Here is a 23,883-nt window from a genome sequence, read left to right as displayed (position 1 = left end):
TGGTTTTAACACTTCTGCCCCACAGCTCGGAGGACCAGAGACACCAGAGCAGAGCCAGGAACCATTAGCTCCTCCGAACCCCCACTGAGGCCCCCACTGGAGTACCAGCCTCTAAAACTCTGATCATCCTCCCTCTCACTTGGCAACCTGTTGCTCTTGGCTACTAAACATGGAAGCTCGTTCAGCTCCGCTCAGATTTAACAACCTGGATTCAAATAGGCTGAAAATCTGTCTCCTCCTCCTCTTCCTCCTCCTCCTCCTGTCTGTGTTTCATCACCTGTGCTCTTCATCACCTGGTCAACACTGTGCTCGTCTTAGAATCATCAGACACAAGCTGCTCTCTTAGCGAATAGGTTTCCTTCAGGAGAGCAGAAGTACGTCACCTGAAGCTGCAGTTCTGTCTGAGCACCTTTACACACCTGGAAACACTCCTCAGTTCAACCAGCTGCGTAAATACTCAGTGTAATTAAAGACAATTAAAAAGAAATAAGCCATTTATGTTTGGAAAAAGGCGACACCTGCATAAGGAGATCACCTGGTTAGCAGCAACCCTTTTTTTTTTTTTTGCTTAAAGTGTTTTGGAGGCAAAACTCCTTCACTGTGACAGCATTTTTTTTATTCTGACCCGTCTCTTTAGCTCAGGCTGAGAGAAATGAAAAGAATAGCAGCATCTAAAATGACTATCGGCACAGTTCAGGCCGAACCACGAGAGCTCCAAATACAGAACTGATGCAACAGAATGAAACTGACTGTTATTTCATGCTTCATGTGGACAGAGATATAATCAGCTGCTTTAGTAAGAACTGAGGGAAAAGCAGCCAAAGGTCAGACTTTGAATCCCAGCAGATGAAAGAGGTCCATATAAACGTGCATCTAAACCTCTTTACCTGCCAGGGTTCCCTTCGGACATTTGAAATCAACTGTTTATTCATTGAATCGACAGAGAATGATATGCATCGTTATCTGGATTCGGGCTTCCCACAGCCGTGTGGATGTCCCGGCCTGAGAGGACATCCCTGATGTCTGGGCTAACATTTCCCTTAGTGACTTTGCTTTTGTTTAATTCTTATCTTATCTTTTTTCCTCCATATTTGATCTGGATTTTACGGGTCTTGTGGGTCTCCGTCTCAAACAGGTGTAATCTATTTCCTGTTGATTACATGATGTGAACTAATCAAGGCTTCAATGTCATTACTGTTTTTATGTTTAGGGCAAAGTGAACACAGTGAAGGTCATTTACAGACAACCGGCATCCCATTCATGTGAGTTTGAGGCTAACATTTCATGATAACTCACAGAATAATCCAGATGCACTGAAGAAAAGTAGAATTGGTTTATATTTATATTGTGTAGAATCACTCTCTCCTGTCCTGTGTGGAATAAACTCAAACCAGTTACACATACCTTTCAATCAACTTCACGTGTTACACACCGGTGAACCTCAAGCTCACCCTTCACTGTCTGCTGCTTTTAATAAATCACAGTCAGAGAGCCAAACTTGTTGTGACAGGATGCCCACAGGGGGACATGACTGTACGCTGCAGAAAGTGAGGTTAAAAATATAGTCAAATAGAGTCAAAACCGTGTCTTGCATGTGAGGAAAGTAAGGATTTGATTATCTAATGCTGACAAAGCATGGCGGTTTGACTTAACTCAAGTAGATGTCTCTTGTCTTGTCTTAATTATCTGGAAACAAGAACACCACGAATCTTATTATGAGCTTTCTGCTCTAGTTTTAGGACTTCTGGTAGCTGGACATCCTAAAAACGGGTAAGAAACAGAAAGAAACTGGTGCTATTCCAGGAGGACACATCCTCCTTCACATCCCTGTTTTCTGACAGTGAGTCAGAGCAGAAACAAGCTCTCCCACTGAGCATCACCTTCTCTTATCTGCCTGCGTCTAGACAGTTATCTCTGCTGTTATGCAACTCTTGAACAACTTCAGCCAGTCATGGGAGATTCCTGCGTAGAGCTTTAAAAGATGTCGACGTACCCCGACAGGCCGAGCTGTCGGCATGAACGCAGATCCTGCAGATAGAAGTGAGTTTGTGTCTGTGTTTTCATGTCAGAGACTCTCTTCTCTCTCTTCAGCGCCGCAGATCTGATGTTTTCTCATTGGAACGAAAAAACTCAGATCCAGAATTAACGACCTACATGTCAGAAATTTGGCGATCTGCATTGACTTGACATTAAATTAAGTTTATGTCATTCACCTGAGACACTTATCTAAACTCTGACATGTGGAGGATGATGGATGGACTAGCTGATCTAAGAGCAGTCTTTGATTTATTCTCTGCATTAATCTCTTGTTTTCTTTCCATAAAATTCTCCTGTTTCTTCTAGATAATCTTTCATTTACATGACAATCTCTATATCTACAGTATGAGACCTCTGAACATCTGTATTAATAGACCTCACTCTACTTAATATTCCTCAGCAGCTGTTGGTCATTTACTGGACCTGCTGGCTGCAGATGTTAACTGTATGTTTATGAAACTGCGGATTAAGTTCTAGATGATGTTCACTTTTTTGCTCATTATTTGCTTATCTGATTGTTTCATTTCCTCTTTGTGATATCAAATATTCAAATATGACAAATGTTGGGGAAAAGAGTCACAGCAAAAAGACAAAGTCAGAGCTGAGCTTGTGGGAAACTCACATAGATTTGTCTCTGCTGGTAGCGCAGGAAGAGGTTGTGCATGATGGCGCCATCGTGGAGGTCCTCGAGCGCGGCCATGTCCTCCATCCCTCTGATGCTGCTGCGGTGCATCGGCTGCACCTTCTGTCTGGTGAGAGCATTCTGCTTGTACGTGTACACCTGAAACCAGGAAATGAGAAAATAAGGAGCTTGTAAAACTCAAATGTGTCTGAATGTCCCACCTCAGCATTAGTGGATGTACACAGACTTTTGGTATAAACACTCCAAAGCTTTCCCACGTTGAAGACTGATATATTTGCCCAGAGGTAATAATCTTTAAATCACAGGAAAACCTTCAAACCTACACCGGAGCGGTTTCCGGAGGTGTTGTTTACAGTGGAGTTGGTCCGTGTCGGCTTCCTCTTCAGGTCTGATCCGGCTCGGGGTCACTTGCTCACTGGTTGGAGGCCAGTTTTACATCTTTATTTTTAGATTCAGCTTTTTCTGTTTGGCCACTAAACCACAGCAGCTTTTCATAAAGTCTGTTAAGAAGACCTCAAACTCTCAGAAGCTCGAAAAATTCAACGAATTCATTTCCCACGGTGACTTCACTGACTGTCCTATCAGGGACAAACTCTGAGTACAAACTGTAAATTCCAAGATCACATTGCAAACATTACAACCATTTGCAACACATATTTGTGTCACAGTATGATGACTCATAATTAAAAACAGCCGGGAAAAGAAACTGGATTGAGACAGGAAACATTAAGACGGCGACTTTCTATGATTTGAGTGGAAGTTCATCTTTACTATACAGAATAATGCTACCAGGAGTAACCCAGGAGTGACAGCTGTGCATTAAGGGAAAATATTTAAAAAGGTCACAGTGGTAAAACTAAATCAATCAAAGCCTGGTTGGAGGCTGAATCCTTTTCTTACACAGCAGCAAGTAAAGACAACAAGCTGTAGCACAACAAGTATCAGCGGTAACACGACCTGCAGTGTCAGAGATCTGGAGAGGACGAGGAGGAGCTTCACTGAGAGGTGAACACATCACTGCTTCAGTTCTGGGGATGATTTAAGAAGAAGAGGAAGGAAATACGAGGAAATAAGGAAATAAAGGCCAGAAGACAGGAAAGAGGAGGAAGGAGGAGGGAAAAGAACGACACCAGAAAGATAAGAAAACAGAAGTACAGCACAGACATGAAGGAAGCTTCACTCCTCTATAATGTCTAACGGTGGATCAAGACCCAACACGCTCTGTGGGTTGAGCACATTAATTATATCCTCCAGGCAGAACTTTAACCTTCCTGCTGTGGTGTGAAAACACTCCTCACATGTATCAGGTCACCTCCCACACAGGTGACATGTGGCAGATAGGAGTAAGGAGGAAAACAAGAAGCAGCAGCCGGCTGCTTATCGCCGGCGTCTGAGGACGAGACCCATCAGCTTCTCAAGACAAAACTCAGACTCCTTAATCAACCCAATAAAACAAAATACGCTGCTTTTTCTAACGTCAGATGTCTGCTGAAGTGTTTTAAGGTGGAGTTTTCCTTTTCTTGAGCCTCTGTAAAGGTCAGTTTCAAGGAGGAGTGCAAACTTTAGTCAAAACATTTTACATCTCAGTCTCAACATCAAGTCTGAAAAGTGTCTAATGGAAACAGGGAGATATGAAAATGTCCTGAATCAGCTTGATGTTAGTGGTGCAGTCATGAATTTTCTTTTATCCATCAATTGCTTTTCAGATTCCAACATATTAGTCCTACAGGTGCAGACAGCTGTGGAGCAGACCACTAAAAAGTTCATATTGTCATGTAAAGCAGTTTGAATAATGACTCCTGTCCAGAGTTAAAATCCTCCAAATAAAGAACAAACACAAATATGGAGTCTCAAAATGCAGGAATATTGAGGAAAACCACTTTTAAACAAAGAAGCTCGTTTGCCTCCTGCAGTTACTCAGTAACGTCAGCTCAGCGCCTCCTGCTGAGATTCCTCCCTGAATGAGTGACCACAGGACGGTCCGGCCGTGAAAAGCAACAGCCAGAGAGGTTAATTAGAAGCAGACCTCAAATTATCATCACTCTGCAGGAGGTCTGCAGGAGATCGGAGGGGGGTCTGCTCACAATAATCATCCATCACTGCAGCCTCAGAGGTTCACCAGAGGAAAACCAAATCTCCCAGCAGCCGGATCAAACTCCAGCTGATCGACTTTCTGGAGGAATTCTGTTGCCTGAAGTGACACCGAAGACGTCCGCCCTGCCCCTCTTGGCAGTAGCTGTTATTTACATTCTGCAATGATTTGACGAGGTTGCACGCCGTCACCTTTTTAACCACGCTGGCTTCTGGGTGGAAAAAGGAGAGCAGCCAAGCCCAGTGCTGTCTCAGCCTTTTCCACACAGCAACACTCACACACACATGGACACTCAGGTCCGAGGCTGTGATGCATCTCAGTGGTTCCCAACCTGTGACCCCTTGTTATACTCCTCAGATTTATCTTGCAACTACATGAGTGGTTGGGAAATACTGATATATTTAAGCTCTAATTATCAGCTGTTTTTCAGCGACACTCACTTTGAGTCATTTCTCTAATAGTTCAGTTAATGCAGTAGGAGACACATTCTCTAGCTTCCTCCACTGATAGCGTCAGGAAATAAAGCTGAATATTAAGAAAACACATCACCAACTCAAGAAAATAGTTTCAATAGTTTGATGCTGGAATCAAACATTCAGGGCTTCTGATATGAGCCGTGAATGCAGTGCGGAAGAATTACGGAGCACAGAGGAAGAGTGGAGCAGCACCCGGCGGTGAGGGTAGAGGAGCAGTGCATTGTGGTTGATGTAGGTTTTCTACCGTTTGAGCAAAAGGGAACACCACAGCCTTTTTTTTTTTTTATCTCTGGTCATACATCACCATTTTCAAAAAGACTGAACAGTATAACCATCAGCTGAAAGTCCAAAACGTAAAAGCACACACACACACACACACACACACACACACACACACACACATGTACACACACACACACACACACACACACACTCTCTAGGGTCGTCTGTAGCCGGTTTTTGACCCGTTGTGACCAAGCTGCTCGGGGCAACTCTTCCTGAAAAAAGCCGGCCTCTGTCTGAGGAGTCAATCACTTCTGACCCCTACACACACACACACACACACACACACACACACACACACACACACACACACACACACACTAACACCAACCCCCCCCCCCCCCCCCCCCCCCCCGAGCATCCTGCCAGGCCTAATTTCTCACATTCCAGCCTCAGTGACGCTTCGGGGGGAAACTGAACGTCACAGAAACGTCTTTCAGGCAGAACAAACGTGATCAAGTCTTTTCAACTGTGTGTCCCTCAGTGCTGCGTTCACAACCGGCGTGTTCTGCTGGGTTCATCACTCCTGCAGTCTGTGTCCACCTGACTAAAACACAGCTGTTGCCAAAACACTGGAGACGCCTGAAAGTCAAAGTGAACTGAAGTAACCTGAACAGAGAGCTCACGGCTGATTAGTGTTTTAACAGATGTAATCATCACTAAAACTACTTCTCTTCATGGTTTAAACCAACATGGACGGGTCTGTAACTGCTTACATCAATATTATACACTGTTTTAAAGACCAAACTGTTAACATTTGCAGGGAAACAGCTTACTAGCTCGACATAAAGACTGTTTACAGTCAACACTCAGACGTGCAGTCAGTCCTCCAGTCATCGGGTCCAGGAGAGGACAGTTTCTTTATGGAGGTTAGGGGCTCTGACCACATTTCTCTTCAAAGACACTAAGACACAATCTGTCTCCCTCTCTCTTTTTGTCACGGACAGTATTTGTAGCATTACAGTCCCACCCCCACCCCCCCCACAGGCCTCAGCAGAGGACAGGTTGTCCTTTGGCTTTGACCTAATTAGGTTTCTAATTGGTCCAGTTGTATACGAGGGTCCACGCCTTGAAAACAAAGCCATGGGGCCCGGGTGCTAAGCCTAGCGACAGATGCTAACAGGAGTAAATCTGTGTGAAACAAAGCCATTAGACAGCATCGGGGGGGGGGGTCCCTGCTGTACCCTCGGATCAGCGGGCTCTGTTTCTGGATCAGTCGGGATAAAGTCTGTTGTTCTTACTTATGTGGATCAGGAAAGTGAATTCACATTTATGTTCAGGCAATTACAAGACGCCAAGTCAGAGACATTTACAGCCAGTGACCGAGGAAGGATTCAGCCAATATGGAGGTTTGAAGGCTGATGCTGATGCAGTGGTCCATCACCCAGTGTGAAGGTGATCTCTGCTCATCCACGTTCTTCACTTTAACTCAGTGTATTCACAGTTGTAAGTCTTATTTTTCTTGGTTGTGCATTGAAATTTAGATATTCTGTTTTTTCTTGAACATTATAAATTTAGTTGCTGGCCCTTTTATCCCTTTCATCAAAGATCCACAGATTTTCTAACGCAGCTGTTCATCTTTTGTATTAATGCTTCAGCCATCACAGTTTCGTGTCCATCCAGGACTTGAAGTTCTCACACTGTCTGAGACTATAAACAGGACTTCATCTCGGACATCTAGAGTAACACCTCCGCTTCCAGTGTGTGGTACGATGTGCAGATCGTCCTCTGAGACACACTTTTGCTTGCAAACTTGCTTGAGAACTGTACCCTTACAGCTGAAGCTCCTTCAGCAGGGAACCAAAAGGCTCCTTCACTGAAGCTAATCGCTCCGCTAGTGTTGGTTAATAATGATTCTGACTTTCAATCAATTTGTCAGAGCAGAAGGAATGAAACTCTTCATTTTGTGTGGTTAGGAGGGAAAGCTGAGCCCCCTCTGCCCCTCGCGGCCCCTCACTCTATTTTGTCAGAGAGTTGAACAGGTAACCCTCAACCCGCCTCAAGCTTCGCCCCCCATCCCTCCACTCCACTCCCCACATCATCATCATCAAAAGCAGCAGCTGCTCTTTGAATCACCATTCATCTCCTGCTGCATTGTCCTGCAGTCAGCGCAGGAGGAGGAGACTGTCTGCACCGTCCAAAACACTGAAACCCGAGCAAGACGAGAGAAACCCTGCGACCTCCGACGACACCAACACCGACACACATATCACACACACATATCACACACACGGCAACATTTACAACCACTCACGACCACTTTGTTGAAGTCCTTCACAGGTTGGATACTCGCTGATAAAAACTACACTACACTCTCACACACTGGTTGATTTCAGTCCATTCAATGGTTTGGTTTCTTCCCCTCCAGTGTTTAGATGCTATTGGTGCAATTCAACACTTCCTGAAGTGATGTTTCACATTAAAAGCCTGACAGGGCAGGAGAGGGATTACACCCTCGAAGCAGCCGAGAGACCTGACTGTTGTTGCACTGATGGAATAGTGCTGTGGGAGTGTGCTTTATAATGATGTTAGTGAGAGAAGTGTTAAGTCTGCATTAAGAGCAAACAGAATCAACAGATCAGGAAACAGGGAGGCCTCGACCTCTGACATGATCAAATATTCTCACGAACCAGACGTGGCTCTGTTTCAAACAAAGGCCTGGTCGCCTCTCTTGATAAATAAAATGGGTGTTATGAGAACCCATGATGTCTCTTGATATCATGTGACTTGATTTGGGATTTCAGTCCAAGGCGGAAAAAGAAAATAAATATGAAATAAAATGTTGGTTATGGGGAAAGTTTGGGGCCAGATGATGGTGCTAGAGGAAAGGTCAGGGGGCAGAAGAATTAAAAGGATTCATCCTCTGGGAACCATTATTATTATTATTATTAATTATTAATTATTATTACTAAATGTTGCTCGAATCATCCTCAAAGAGTGAAAATACACCTGACACTTGTGCTCACACAGACGTAGCACTTCAGCGTGATAACAACACACTCAGAGACATCAATTATGTGTGATGGAAATATAAACTACATGCACACATACAGATTTATGTACAGCCATGAACACACACACACACACACACACACACACACACACACACACACACACACACACACACACACACACACACACAGAGCGAAGGGGGTGGGATTTATAGTAGTGCTCCTCTCTGATTGGCTCGCGCTGGCTTTCCTCACAGAGAGTAACATCTGCTCTAGAGCTGAACAGGTGATGCCATCTCCAGTTACACACACCGGACGGCTGGGAGACACACACACACACACACACACACACACACACACACACACACACACACACACACACACACACACACACACACACACACACCTATACATATAAATCTCTGGATGAAAACACACACTTATTTGCATCATGAGTTCCTGGTTCTCCCAAAGTGAGCAGCTGGAGTTCATGGCCTCACACAGACTCCACATAAAGAGGATGAGTTGTTTCAGGGATTGAACCTGTGGCTTTTCTGTTGCAGGACGGTCCTCGAAGTCCGTTTGCTGCTTGGAGTAAAAATGATTTTAAGCAGCTAATGCTAATGCTAATTCCTTTAAAGCTCTTAAACAGATTGAGTGTGACAGTCTCGTGCTGCTTTTATTTCCCCAACTCTGAGTTGTGTGTTTTGAAACCTTCCCGTCCGTCTGGACCGACTCCAGCGTGTCACTGTCTGAGCTGTTTACAGCAAATGAAGGAGTCGATGTTGACAAAAGAAAAAATGAGGATTCAATTAATTAAATTAAGGAGAGGAGTAAAACATTGAAGAGGAGAGACGGAGAAAGAGGAGAGAAAACTAAAAGGGAAGAGACAAAAAGTTTAACAAAAAGATCTGCTGACAGACAGAAGAAAGAAACAAGAGGTCAAAGGATTTAATGATTAAAGAGAAAAACAAGAGGAGTGTGGTATGAAAAAGAGAGAAGAAGACAAAACTGACAAAAGAGACACAAAAGACAAATCAGAGAAGAAGAGAGGCGGAAAAAGATTTACCAAGGAGAGACAAAAAGAAGAGATGAGACAAGGAGAAACGATTACAAGAGGATGAAGAGGACTGGTTGAAGACGATAAAACTTTAATGTTGCTCCAAGGTAACACGCTGATGTTCAGCAGGTAATTAATTTAGCTTGTTAGCATGTTAACATTTGCTATTTAGCACTGAACAGCAGGGCTGATGGGAGAACTGGGTCTCTATTAGAATTAATCTGCTGTTTCATGACAAGTTAAAGGGTCTGTCATTCACCCTGAGGGGAAGATGAACATCTGAAACTAATTTCATGACACTCCCTCCAAATTTTACTGGGGAATTTGGCTAAAAAGTAAAAAACATTCTACCTCATCGTGGCACTATGGGGCTAGAAAGAGCCTCCTCCAGCTGAGCCTGCAGCCCGTAGGCCGGAGCGTGGAGTGTCATTGGCTTCACTGACCAGCAGGTCTGACAGAGCCTCGGAGTGAGCAGGAGCCAGGAGATAAGAATGCCTTAATCTGCCAGTAAATCTTCAGGACAATACGCTGGCTCAACATGAGCCTAAATCCCTCAGCGCTCACATTTACAGGCCGTCCTCTGGTAGTGACCCTCTGCTGCTCACCGGCTACACAGGAACTCTTTGTTAAAGCTGTCAGCGCAGCAGGGAAGCGGAGAGTAAATCCACCCTAACAGTTTACGCAGGTTATTGTTGGCCTGCTTTCTAAGGCTCCGCTTAAACTGGAGAATAGGTCACTGAAGTTTAGTGGAAAAAAGGTATTTCACACACTGTAAATTCAAAAAGTGGACATTCATGTAGTTAGATATCTAAATGTCAAAATATTGACTAGCCCCCCTCTTACTGGGAGACACCAGTTGTTTAAGGGATGTTTAAGCTCATCTCTGAGGAGAGGTTGAGGAAAAGTTACATCCTAAAACTTTAAATGATACTAAAAGTCATCCACTCTTTGGGCTAACGTTCAGTGTTTAGAGATACACCCATGAAGACGTGCTGCAGGGATGACGGATGTTTTCTAGACTCTCTGACAGACTTCAAAAGCTGCTTTCCATCAAACACCTTCCTTTCAAATATAACCTGAAAAGTGCCGTGATGTTCAGCACCTCTTCACGAACTCACGGCCTCAAAGCGTCTTTTCGGGGCGTCAAAGGAGTCGTAAACCAGCTGAAAGCAGAGCTGCGATGATTTTCTCTACGAGGAAGATCAGACCTGTGTGTGTGTGTGTGTGTGTGTGTGTGTGTGTGCATCACTGACACAATATATGACTGCAAGGTGTGTTTACAGGACATGATGCTGTGCAGCTTTATCTGTGCTCCACCTGATCGCTTTGGGTGTTTGGAGTCAAAGCAAAGCTTCAAAAGCAAAAGATGCCAACTGTGTGAAGACGCACACGTCTTATTGCCCTCATGGCACTCAGTCAGACCAAAGCTGTGGTGTTTAACACCTTAGAGAGGGAAAATCACAGCTAACTACAACCAAATGTTTCACGTAATGCTAATTCTTAATAATCAACCCAAAACCCACTGTGAGCCCTGTTCCACTCGTCCTTCACTCCATCTGTATCTGTTGTTTTGACAACACATGGATCAGAGAGGGAATACACAACCATATGGGGTTTAGGGGATTTGCCGCATCTTGAGCTGATCCCAAATTATGAATGGACCTCTTTAAGCCTTTGCTCTCTTTAAGGTTTACGGAGATCTGTCAGCGTCAGCAGAGGTATGGGACAGATGGGAATTTTCCTTGTGAGGAGAGTGAGCGGTCAACTTCTCCTGGTGTTTTTGTTTGTGTGGGACAGTCAGGTCACCTGGGGAGCACTATAAGCCCCAGACACTAACATAAAGAACTCATGTGTGGACCAATAGTGTCTTTAATGCATTCAGTTTTCTTACTCCGTCACATCTGAAGCACTGAATATCCCCCAAATCGGAGCGATCACATGGTTTGAGAGAAGTACGGCACGTGACAACAACAGATCATTAGGTTGTTCATTGTCCGGTGACCGCTTGTTTTTCTGCTTCAGGAAGTTACACAATTAGCAAATAAAGTTAGCACGGAGTATTTTGTCCCCTCACTTCATGCACTTGATGTCTGTTGCTTTCAGGCCAGTCAGGAGGCCACATTCTTGGTGATTAACTTAATCAGTAACAATGAAAGACATGCCTTTCCCCAGTCCTTATCGTGCAACAAAAGTGCTTGCATGCAAACTAAACGATAATATACAGATGTTGTTACACGTTTGACCATCACAAATACATCCTCTGAATATATTTAAGACGGCTGAAAGAGGAGAAGACGTTCTGATGGGAGAGGGCTCCATTAAAGGTTCTTACCTGGCCATAGTCTGTAGCAAAGACAACAACACCTCCAGAGCACGAGGACACGGTGCTGGGAAGGTACTGCTCGTCCTCCCGTAACCACACCCGGTCACCCTGCAGCGAGAGAAAGAAAGACATTAGTTTGACTTAGCGGGAAGCAGAGACGTCTCCACATGACCCCTACTAAGCATTGATTTAATGATCCCAGGTCAGTGACACCCAAATGCCTTGGTTAAAACCAGTCCTGCACAGAACCCTTCCACACACACTGAAATACAATCAATCAATGCAATACTATTGAAAACACAGTGACCTAAATGTCTAAAATCCAAATTTAGCCAAGTTTTATAACCCAAACATCTGGATGTCGTCTAGCTTGTCAGCGCTTAATGAGTAAAATTCAGTCAGACAGTTCAACCACCAGCAGTGACAGTGCAGGGGTTAGTATGTTCTAAAGGAAAAGCCCCAAAATCAAGGATGTCTTCATTCATAACACTGAACTGCTTCCATCATTGAGTTGTTTTCCCGGCTCAGTTGACAGAAAACATCTTCGACAGTTTGTTGAGATCATGAACAGATTATTCATGGTAATATTTAGTGATCTCAAGAAAACCGGATCACTGAGATCATGTAATGCTGCACTGTGTACTGTGCTGCATCCGCCTCCGTCTGTTGTTACCATGGCGCTGACCTTTCTCTGGCCAATAGGAGGGTCTCAGTTGTCGTGAAAACACGGAAAACTCCTCAGTGTTGGGTTTCAGACGTCTCTACCTGCCACCAGGCTGCAGTCGCCCAGGAGACCAATAAACCTGCATGTTTATTGATGCTTTCTAGTGAAGCAGAGGCAGAAAACACTTTCATACCCGGTGACCTGCCCAGTTTACTGCTCCTGCTTGCCACAGTGTTTCCCCCAGCTAACAGCTGGATACTTAATCACTAGTCTCCTTGCACTTAGTTTCCTCGGTCTGCTGTGTTTGTGGAGAATTAGGAGAGAATCTGGGGAATTCAGGGAGAAAGTCTGAGTCTCAGCTGTTTGTTTGGAGGTTTGTATCTCGGTCTTTTCATATTCTTTGGGTTTGGATGTGATCACAGCTCCAAAATAGTGAGTGCACATTTAGAAAAGCTTTTTTCTGACAGCATAGATTGTGATACAGCACATGAGCAGCCCTCCAGTTTTATGATTATTAAAGATTTGTTAGATGGTTTTCAGCGGTAACGGATGAATTAAAAGGACAATGCAGACTAGAAGCACCAAACAGTGCAGAGCTCCTCTTGTTGAAATATGACTGAGCCGAAGGAGCGAGGGGCCCCTCCAAGTGGATTTCTCTTAATCGCATAGCCACATGTGCCGCTGTTCATTAGCGTGACGAGCTAATGCTAATGGGAAAAACAAACGATGCACTTTTGTGAGACACACCGCTCCTCCCTGTGGAGCAGGAACATACACCACCTTTGACCTACAAGCCCTAATTCTGACAGTGAGGCAGAGAGAGAGGGAAAGAGTCAGTGGATGAATGGACGGAGTGTAACACACACACACACACACACACACACACACACACACACACAGACAGACACACACACACAGACACAGACACACACAGACACACAGACACACACACACACACACAGACACACACACAGACACAGACACACACACACACACACAGACACACACACAGACACACACACGGACACACACAGACACACACACACACACACAGACACACACACACACACACACACAGACACACACAGACACACACAGACACACACACACACACACACAGACACACACACACACACACACACACAGACACAGACACACACAGACACAGACACACACACACAGACACAGACACAGACACACACAGACACACACACACACACACACAGACACACACACAGACACACACACGGACACACACAGACACACACACACACACACAGACACACACACACACACACACAGACACAGACACACACAGACACACACAGACACACACACACACACACACACACACACACAGGGTAAAGCTCAGGTCTGCGGTGTCAGCAGTGGATCAGAGGGGAGCCGTGTGTTGTTCTAAACCCTCCACCGTCCTCTCTGAAGAGGGAAGCTGCATGATTCTTCTCTCCTGGAGAGACGAACCTGACGCTCAGAGGAAATAAACAAAGTCATCTTTTGATCCAGACCGTGTCACATACAGTCTGTCAGAGAATGACTTTTTGAACTGTGCTGAAGTTATGAAAGACATCTTGATCTTGCAAAAGGCACAAATACCACATCATCATCATCATCTGCATCTTGTCTGGGAGTTTTTTCTGCAGTTTTCTTTAGACTCTTGTTATTAGCAGAGACAGTGGAGGCAGACTGGAAACAAGAGAGAGAGAGAGAGAGAGAACTGGATGACATTCAGCAAAGGTCTCTGGGTAAAATCAAACCGGGGATGTTGTGCTCACACAGTGCAGGAGGCTTCACCACTAGTCCATCATGGTGACTTTTATTTTTTTTCAAATCTTCTCTGGATGCAGTTAAGGGATTTGAAGGCTTTTGCCAGTTCAGCTATGATGGCTATCACTGCTAATATTAACTACTCATTTCTGCTGCTTCTGCTTAGGCCGATAATATTGTGGATATGTGATTCACCACTAGTGAAAAAAAAAAAAAGGCCTCAGTTTATTACATCTACTGTAAAGCTACTGTCCACCAGTCCACATACACCGAGGATTCTTCTGCCCTGCTGCTCCAAACACTCACTAGAGCATCACATGTGGATTCATCCACCGCTGAAAATAGTCCCCAAACACAACTATATGTTTGTGACGTGTTTTTAAGAGATGCACATCTGCTTTAGGAACCAACATATTGTCGGCTTTGGTCATTTCATGGGTTTTACTTACAAAAGCCTCACCATTTAATTAAAGGTGATATATAAAATTATTCATAGATGGCTTGAACAAGTAGGATAGAGACACACACAACAAAACTTTGACGTCTCTTTGATGCTCCAGAAAGGAGCCAAACAAAGGAAGATGTCCCATTGTGACGTGCACAAAGAGAAGGCGTGTGCTGTTTACCAGCCGAGACCATATGGACATTCCTGATGTGCACCACCAGAGGAATCTGACGCTCAGACGGATCAAGTTTGGGTGGAGAAAGAAAGAGAGGGGTCTCCCTCCTCCCACCAGCACTTTTCAAGGCTCTTTTACCACCAAAGACCCCCAGCATGCACACACACACACACACACACACACACACACACACACACACACACACACACATCCATGTTCTTTGTGGGCAGCGTGTGCCGCCCGCCCTCTCTCTGCTGAGGGGAGAGAAAGAGGCATCTGACAGTGGCACACTATCTTATTGTGCTTTCCTTCCCTCCTCCCTTAATCCACTCCTTCTCCCCTCCCTCCCTCCCTCCCTCCCTCCCTCCCTCCCTCGTCTTCACACACTCACACACTCTGACCCACAGAGCTACTAGCCCATTTCCAAACTGAGGCTCTGAGCCAAAAGCCTCCCCTCCACCTCCTCTCCCTCATTCATCACCACTGATTGCCTGAAATTTAAACATCAAAGATATCATTTGTACTTTCGGGGAGACCAAAGAAAAAGAGGTGGATATTACTGTTAAAACAGGAAAGCTTAGAAACATGAAGCCTCTGTATGCTTCAAACTAAGTAATTAAATCATAGCGCGGAACACACGTTAGATGTGGCTGTGGGGTGAGAAGAGAGGCGGGTGAGACACCGTGAGGTGTACAAATGGGGGTTTAAACCCTACATTCTTTCACTGTGTGATGTGGGCATGATAGTTGGATATCTGTTTGATTCTTAGGTGAGAAACAGAGCGAGGCTGCACCTCTACATTCTGCCACCAGGATCCTGGATGCTGTAGAACAATCCAGTTTTACGTCCTGGTCTATTTATGTCCTTCGGTCTAAGATCCCCTCTAGTCGGGCATCTGATGTCATGTTGTGGATGTTTGAGATTCCCTCTCCTTCCTTGACTTTCAAAAGCCTCTACAAATAAAAACCACCATATTCTAGGAACTCTGGGAATTGCACGGGACAGTTTTCATGGGTCCAAGACGTCAAAACACCTCCCCGACACAAGACCAACAAGTTTTAGATAACGCAAGAAAACATGTGGATGTCCTACCAAAGCAGAGACATGAAAGGAAGCTGGGCCTCGGCCGAGCTAATGTCAACACGTGAGCTGGGGAACGCTAAAGAGCCTCGACTGGGACTAGGAGCTGTGGATCAAGGCCCAGCTGTTGCACCAGTCAGACCTCTGAGCCTCTCATTCCAGCTAAACCTGAGTAAACTATCCCACAGAGCAGTCAGAGGTGTCAGAGTATGACCAACACTAACAGGATGGATCATCAAAGTGGGAGAGAAGCATCTCATTACAAAAAGCACTTTATTCTGAAGTCCAGATTTATTTGACGTACTTCATTACACCGTGAACAGACAACTGTATCAGCAGAAATGTTTGGATGTAGAGCCCGTGTGTCTTGGCTTTCACTGGACCTGATGTTTGGGTTCTTCTGTTATGTCAGCAATCATTTACTGAGGGCAGGCGTCATGTTCTGGGAACTATTTTGACAAGGAATAGATGTTGATGGGATGATAGGACAGCCTGCTCTGGTTCTGAACCTTTGAACATCATGCTGTTGACTCTTTAAAATGAGGTTTGGTTGTTTTAGTCCATTCAGGTCCAGAGTTCTGCCCCTCAAGTCAACCACGTGTCCTTTCAGAGAGAGAGAGAGAGAGAGAGACGCTTCCTTCTGACCCTTATCTCAGCCCTGACACCTCCCCCCCAGCCAGAAACCAAAACACCAACACAACCCTCCTGCCCTTAAAGCTCTGGGAGTAGAACCGCCGCAGTGACCCCTCTCCTGCGTGTATTTTCCCTCCGTAACCTCGACATGTGTGGCTAATGCTCTCTCTCTGCAAGACGCTGGGATGGGGGGGCTGGTAAAATGAGGATGTGCGGTGCCGAGAGCGTTCGTACGCCGTCGGGGTCGGGAATGAGCAGCTGTCTCGTTTGAGACATTCCACTTCCTCTGCCCGAACAACAGGAGTCCTGTGTCTGACTGCAGCTATCCTCTCTATCGGGGCCTTCAGTGGGAAAGACACTTCTTCTTATGAGCTCTAAAACTGTGACTCAACACAACTGCCCGTATGTTCTCTCAGACATGATGCACTGCTGCTCCTGAAAACAACTGGCACCATTTCCTGCAGCCGGTATTTATTCCTCAGACGTGCAAACTGCTGCTGATGAGGACAGAAAGGTAAACTTTACGGAATGACTGAGGCAGCATGGGCCCAGTTGTTTTCTACCGAGTGTGTGAACATCATGCTGCCACTGCTGAACTTTAACCTCTTCTGCACCAGCTGTGCAGAGGAAGAGGCACATCAGCAACAGCTGCAGCTCCCAGTCAGTGTCTGCACCAGCTACAGTACTGTGCTGGACTGACAAGCTCATGACGGAGCTCATAATAGACTTAAAAGAGTACAAAAGACACTTTGAGTCAACGCTATGGGCATGAAGAGCAAATGAAGAGTCTGCCACACATGGCTTTTGGCAAGCAGTTTGTTGAATGCTAACAAAACAGGGTGGAGGGTGTATCAGTGCTGAAACTGAAATTGACACTAGTATCATATATAGCAGCTCCAGGTGTCTCTGTGCTGTTTACGGTATCTGCTCATTCAATAAAACTGTCTCAAGTCTCAAACTATCACGTCCTCGTGTGTAAAAGTTCACCCCACCTGCAGGACAGCAGGTTTCCCCCGTCAGCCGAGTGGAACTGATTATCTGCTTCTTGTTTGTACAAGCCCCACATGCTCATCACCGCAGACATCAGGAGAAGAGGCGGTTGTGTTAATCACAGTAGAAGAAGCTGTTCCTCCTCAAAGAGCCATGCTGCAATGTCAAAACCACCAGTTTCAAAAGGTGAGCGACGGATCAGAGGCGGCACGTCACGCACCATTTCTCTGATGTTTGAAGGGGGGGTAGGTGGCTTATGAACCGGGTTTTTGATCTCGGCTGTTTGAGTGCAGGTGCGCTCCGTGTTTCTCTTCGTTTCGTGACCCACGAGTCCCTGAAACCTCTTCAAAACCCTCCATGATGATTTCAAAAACATTCAACTATCATTGCTGTAAAAACACACACACACACTCCTCTCATGAGAGGCGTTCACTGACTCCGACTGATAAACTGAACCGTCTCTTGTGCTACAGGTGGGATTCTATATGCAGACAATAAAGCTGCTCATTGAGCCGACACTTTGACCAGACAACGGGGTGTTTGTACCAGATAGAGAGCAAACTCACAGGCTTAATCACGTCTTATTTGTGATTCGCTCTCAGTCCTGCAGGCTTCAGTCACAGTGTGTCGCAGACAGCAGTATCGGGCCTTTTGTTTGGCTTTGCCTTTTGCAGATAAGCACACAGCGGCTGACTGGGCAGATTAATATTTAACTTTTAGGGGGAACTGCTTTTTATGACCGAGGTTAAAGTGAGTAACCGTCTCATGTTAACTATTAGTGTGGTTTTGAATTCGTCTGGCTCTCATCCAGCCAATAGAGAGCAAGAAAACAGACTGCAGGGGGAGGAATCTAAAGATCATCGTTTTGAATCCTTTACTTTAAGGACTTTCATTTTAAAAGCACCTTTTTGTCAGACTGCTTATTTGCCTGAAGGTTTTCCTCGGCGATATGATGGAGAACAGATGGACAGAGTCATTTTTACCCTCCACAGGAAAATTTATGGCTTCCAAAACTTGCACCGAGTTAGAGATTCAGCTCTCCACATTTTCCAGCTGTTGCAGGACGAATCTTACATCCCATTGTTAAAGAGCCTTTGCAAAACCACCAGAAGAATTTGGGTCTTCACAATGCAGAAGAAAAAAAGTGAGAGTATTCAGCGTGGTCCCCTGCGATGACAGTGAGTGACAACACAATAGAAACAATGCACACACCAGTGTTCAGTGGGAAGCTGCTGTCTGGGAAACACAGCCAGGAGGAAGTCTACAAGTGCAAATTGACCTTGAACCTTTGCCAGCATGCAGCATGCACCAATCAACTCACAAAGTCTTTGTGGAGAACCAATCAACACGAGCTCAGCGGCAAAGGTTATTTAGATTTAGATGACGGGACACACACACACACAGACTGTGAGCAGGGGATTGTGGGAACTGATTAGGTCGTCCTATTGACTTTAGGAAAGGTCTGGGAAAGACACATTGACTCTCTCTTCCTCTCTCTCACTCTCACACACTAAAACAAATACACAATCATACGATTAAACTTGAGTATACAAACTCAAACACACACGTCAGTGTCTCACACTACGTGCACACACACACATCATGAATACATTCATGACAGAGTCACAAACTCGTGCACTCACTACAAATCACAGACTGACATGCAAAAACTGATAATATGTAAAACAGCAAGTGTGGCTGCTCCCACACACACACACACACACACACACACACACACACACACACACACAACCATACAAATACCAGTCTAACAGTAATGTGCACAACTGCAGGCCACCATTCACACTTAGTACTACTATAACATATAATACTGAGGGTTAACAGCAGCGCCACCATTCCTACCTGTGCTGTAGGTTCTGATGTCTCCCAAAGGAAACACATCACTCTGTTGATATCTCATCATGCTGATTGTGGACACATGTGACCCAAATTCCTTTGAACAGTGACTTGCTTTAATGTTCTTCCATCAAACCGCCTTTAAAAGCAGCTCTTATCTCCACTTATCTTTTTGGAACTCTTCTTTAATCCACTTAGGACTTCCGTCTACATTCTCAAACCGAGCTAGGAAACCATTTGTTTTTGCTTTAAATTAAAATAGCTAAAATAACTTTTGCCGGAGTCACAGGGAGGGCACACAACTCTGTCAGTTGCCTTTACATGAAAAAGCACTTGGCGCCCCTTCAGGACAGGACGTCCCAGACGGTAGCTGTACCTATGGAATGCATGCACATCATCTGTCATAATAACTGCTGCATTCACTTCAGCTCCCCTTATTGAATTTCCAGACCTTAATACCCCTTAATTAGATGTTACATACCACTTAACCACCCAGCTCAGTGAGCAGTGCCACATATTATTCTAGCCTGCAGAGAGAATGTCTGTGCAAGCCTGGAATTCATGATACATGACATGTAATTTCGTCAGAGGGTAAAGAAGGTTTTTTCCAAACTAACTCAGACTGATGGTTTTTGTCAAACAATCCAGGGTGCTGCTGTAGTCAAGCTCGTGTGTGTGTGTGTGTGTGTGTGTGTGTGTGTGTGTGTGTGTGTGTGCGCGCGCACAATCAGCACCCATCAAATACCACAGGGGGATTAGATCATATGTATGTGTGTGTATGTTGTCTGGAAAAAGTCTGGCTATATGGAGTCAAAGCATATTTTTACTTAAAAAAAGGAAAATATATATAAATATAATTCATTTAAATGGGTTTGAAGTGCCACTTGGATGAATTAAATTAAATCAAATCACTACATCAGACAAAACCTCCACCATTTGTTAGATCTTCCGTAAAGTTTGTTTGACATTATTACTTTAATCAAGTGACTTTTTTAGTCTCCTACTCTGTTTGTTCATAGCATCACGTTACCATTTCACTGAAAGCTGATGAACGAACATTGTATTTACCATTCCTGTCAAAATAAAACGACAACTTTATGTCTTCTGCATCACTGTGTGGAGCTGCAGTTGTGGTAAGAGACCGTGTGTCTGTGTGGTGCTGCGTTCAAGGACAGCACCAAGTGAGGTGAGCTCAGGCAGTCGTCTCCGGAAACGACTGGATTCATAAACTACGTAAATCCAGGCAGAAATAACTAAACAGCCAAAGACCGTGTAAAAAGGGGGAATTCACAGATGTGACAGATACCACTGCATCCTTCAACACAAAAACAGGAAGTTTTCAAAAGCACCCTCCCTTAGCAGCTGCATTGCCTGTGAGTGTTTTTTTACTGTGATGTATTAGGTTGAGCCTCTGCACGTTGGTTTTGGGGCCAGTAAGAAAGAAAACCTAACCGCATATTATTTGTTTTAGCAAATGTAAAGCAAAATATATCAAATATTTAGCTCAGTCGTGCAAAGCTACCGGTGTTGACCTTTAAATATGAGCAAAAATCAACTCATCTGTGGTCCCATAAAAACTAAAACAAACCATCCCTGTCATCCAAATTAATACCGTATGTTACTTAAAGAAAACGCTGCACAGCACGAGCATGAAAATCACAAAGGGGCCAAATTTACCCTTCAAAACGACACGGAAAAAAAAAGATTTAACACACCAGAAGCCATTATCCCTCCTGTCTGCGGCTCCTTGATGTGGCAGCAGAACAACAGAGCCCAATCACAGCCTAATCACACCCACTCGGCTTGTACGCAACGCACAGAAAAGCCAAATTCCAGCTTTCCTGAAGGAGAAATGAATGTGAAACACGGCTGTTAGCTTGTACAAGGTTAAATGGAACCATGTGTGTGCAGGAGTTCTGCAGCCACATCCGGCCAACAGAAGACTCCCTCTGAATACTAAAGGCATTTCTTCATAATCCAAAGAAAGGTGATTTTTTTTTTCCTCCCTTCTTCATTAAAACGTACCGTAGGTCCATGTTGGATCATTTCTAATGCTGAGACTTCGTGATGTGTTTTTAATCTGATTCAGGACGGAGGGAGAAGTATTATGAATTTGAAGCTGCGAAAGCATTTGCCAGCATTTCCAAGGCTTTTCAGTGTTTATAGGGATGACCACAGTGACTCAGTGCATTGTGGGAGAGAGGAAGTCAGAGGTCTGTTGGCTGCAGAAGCCGTTTCTGGGACCACTGGTGACGATGATGATGATGATGATGGTGATAGAGAAAGGAGGGCTGTGATTATCACACTCAAAGACACGGCAACAGACAGTAACTCTGCACACACACACACACTGGATGATCTGTGACTAATTGCTATCACATGAACATGTAGAGCAGCGGCCACGAACACACACTGACTGCTTCACAAAAGCCAATCAGATGCTTTGAGGAGTTGCTGACTGGAGTTTTGAATAATGTTCTTGATTCGTTTTTTCATGGGCTGCAATAATCCAACAGTGAAGCTGCATTCATAGGCTGTTTCTAGAACGGCCAACATGGTGTATTTTTAGTTTCCCCTTGTACACACAAGACAAAGACTAGAACTGTGTAATTAAAGCAGGCATGGTCAGTGGTATGGTTGGATTATTCTTAATTATGATATAATTCCAGTTGAAGTGATAAACTCTGAGTTTTCTTTGCCTCTAATGACTGAACTTCAGTGGGTGGAGTCAGTTTTCTGTGGAGTTTGTGACCACTGGTAGAGCTATGGAGTAATGTTTTACTACCAACAAAGCCCTGTTTTGTTTTGTGCACAAGGACGCCTGCCAAGGTGTGCTTCACATCCAGCCACTGGCATTACACTGATCACACTGATCAATAGCTGGTGGTGGTAACACAGCAACAAGCTTAGAGAGGAGGAAGACTTCAAGCTGGATGTAAAGAATGCAAGATTTAGAATATCAAACAGGGCTGAGGGTACGAATTACAGCGGAGAGAGGAGGAATCTGAGGAAGGGTTGAGGAGAAGTATGGATTACATGCAAAGCATCGGCTCAGTCGGCTCACTGAAGTCATGCTTGCATTATCTGATCGGCATCAGCTGCTTCCCCATTGGCTCATTCATCAGCTGCTCGGCTGCCAGCTGATGAGTCCATGTCCAATCACTTTCATGCAGATGTAAAGTGCCTCTATCCCCTCGCTCCTCCTGGTGTGTTGAAGTTAACCACCAGGATCTAGGGTTCATGTCTGTGTTTGGTAGGTTAGAGTCATTTTCTATCAATGTTCTGTGACTACAGTGCTCATCCTGACTGCACCGGCTTGATGAAAGTGAACTATGGTCGTCTGTTACCATCTGCGGTACAAAGACGACGTGCATCTGGGAGACTTCAGAGACCTGCAGCAGACGGGCGACTGCTTAAAACGGCTTCGTTTGAGCTACATTGACTCAGCTGCGGCAGGTCGCCGAGGCAAGAAAGCTAACCCACTTCAACAGGAAACGTGAAATTAAAATAATACATTACAGTGAAACCTAATGTCTTTTTCAAAACACTGAATATTTTGCTAATGGCTTCAGTTACTGCATTTAGCACCGATTCCCTGCAAACAGCTTCACTGCTAACGGAAACTCAAAAACCAAAAATGAGACCTGAAATAAGGGGCAGATGTCAGAGCAGAGAGCCAAACTGCACCTTCATCATAAGGATTCACCTCACAACAGGTTTTAGACATATTTATCCTATTTGTCACCAAAGTGTTTGGAAATCCATGACTTCAGCAGCCTTTAACCGCCTGATTAAAAAAAGACGCCCCCCAGGTGAGCTGGGGTGAAGTTTGGAGAAGATCCCAACAGGCTGCGTCAGCTGTCTGTCGGCTGCCGAGATGCTCCAGAAGCACACTTTTATCTCCATGTAGGAATCACAGAAATGACTGCACTCATTCATAAAGTCTAGCATCATTCCTGAGCATCAACTAAACCCATTACATATTTTCACAGGAAACACACACACACACACACACACACACAGGAGCTGTACCATTCTAAATGGAAAAGTTCATCTTCAATCTGTTTTGTAAAGTTCAACCAGAACCTCCAGCCTTTCCTCTGACCGCAGCATCAACTCTTAGCCAGCGCCCCTCTGCTTACTTTTTGCTCCCGTGCCTTATTTTACCGATGATGACTTCAACATTAGCTCAGCGGCTCTGTGGTCGGAATATATTTAGCCTAGAGATGGTCAGCGTTTAGAAAGCGAGTGTGTGGTTTTATGTGAGAGGGAGTTCAGGCAGGGACAGTCTCCTCAGCCAGGACTGTCATGTGTCTCTAATGATCCATTAGTGTCCAGTGCTGTCACTTTCCTGGTGAGGACATTCTCAAATTACCACAATGTAAAAAAA

General features: G+C 44.8%; 1 protein-coding gene across 1 annotated transcript in view; it reads right to left on the bottom strand.

Annotated features, from left to right (window-relative positions):
• myo10 (myosin X) overlaps positions 1-23,883 on the bottom strand; it is a 108,896-nt gene that overhangs the window by 65,729 nt on the left and 19,284 nt on the right. The window contains exons 2-3 of the mRNA XM_070844618.1: positions 11,874-11,972; positions 2,660-2,818 (exon numbers count right to left, since the gene is read on the bottom strand). Coding sequence (XP_070700719.1) covers positions 2,660-2,818; positions 11,874-11,972 — 258 coding nt within the window. The remainder of the gene's footprint in view (positions 1-2,659; positions 2,819-11,873; positions 11,973-23,883) is intronic.

This window comes from Pempheris klunzingeri, chromosome 15 (genome assembly GCF_042242105.1).
Source record: "Pempheris klunzingeri isolate RE-2024b chromosome 15, fPemKlu1.hap1, whole genome shotgun sequence".
Classification (NCBI taxonomy): Eukaryota; Metazoa; Chordata; class Actinopteri; order Acropomatiformes; family Pempheridae; genus Pempheris; species Pempheris klunzingeri.
This window is presented reverse-complemented; position numbering and strand designations above follow the sequence as displayed.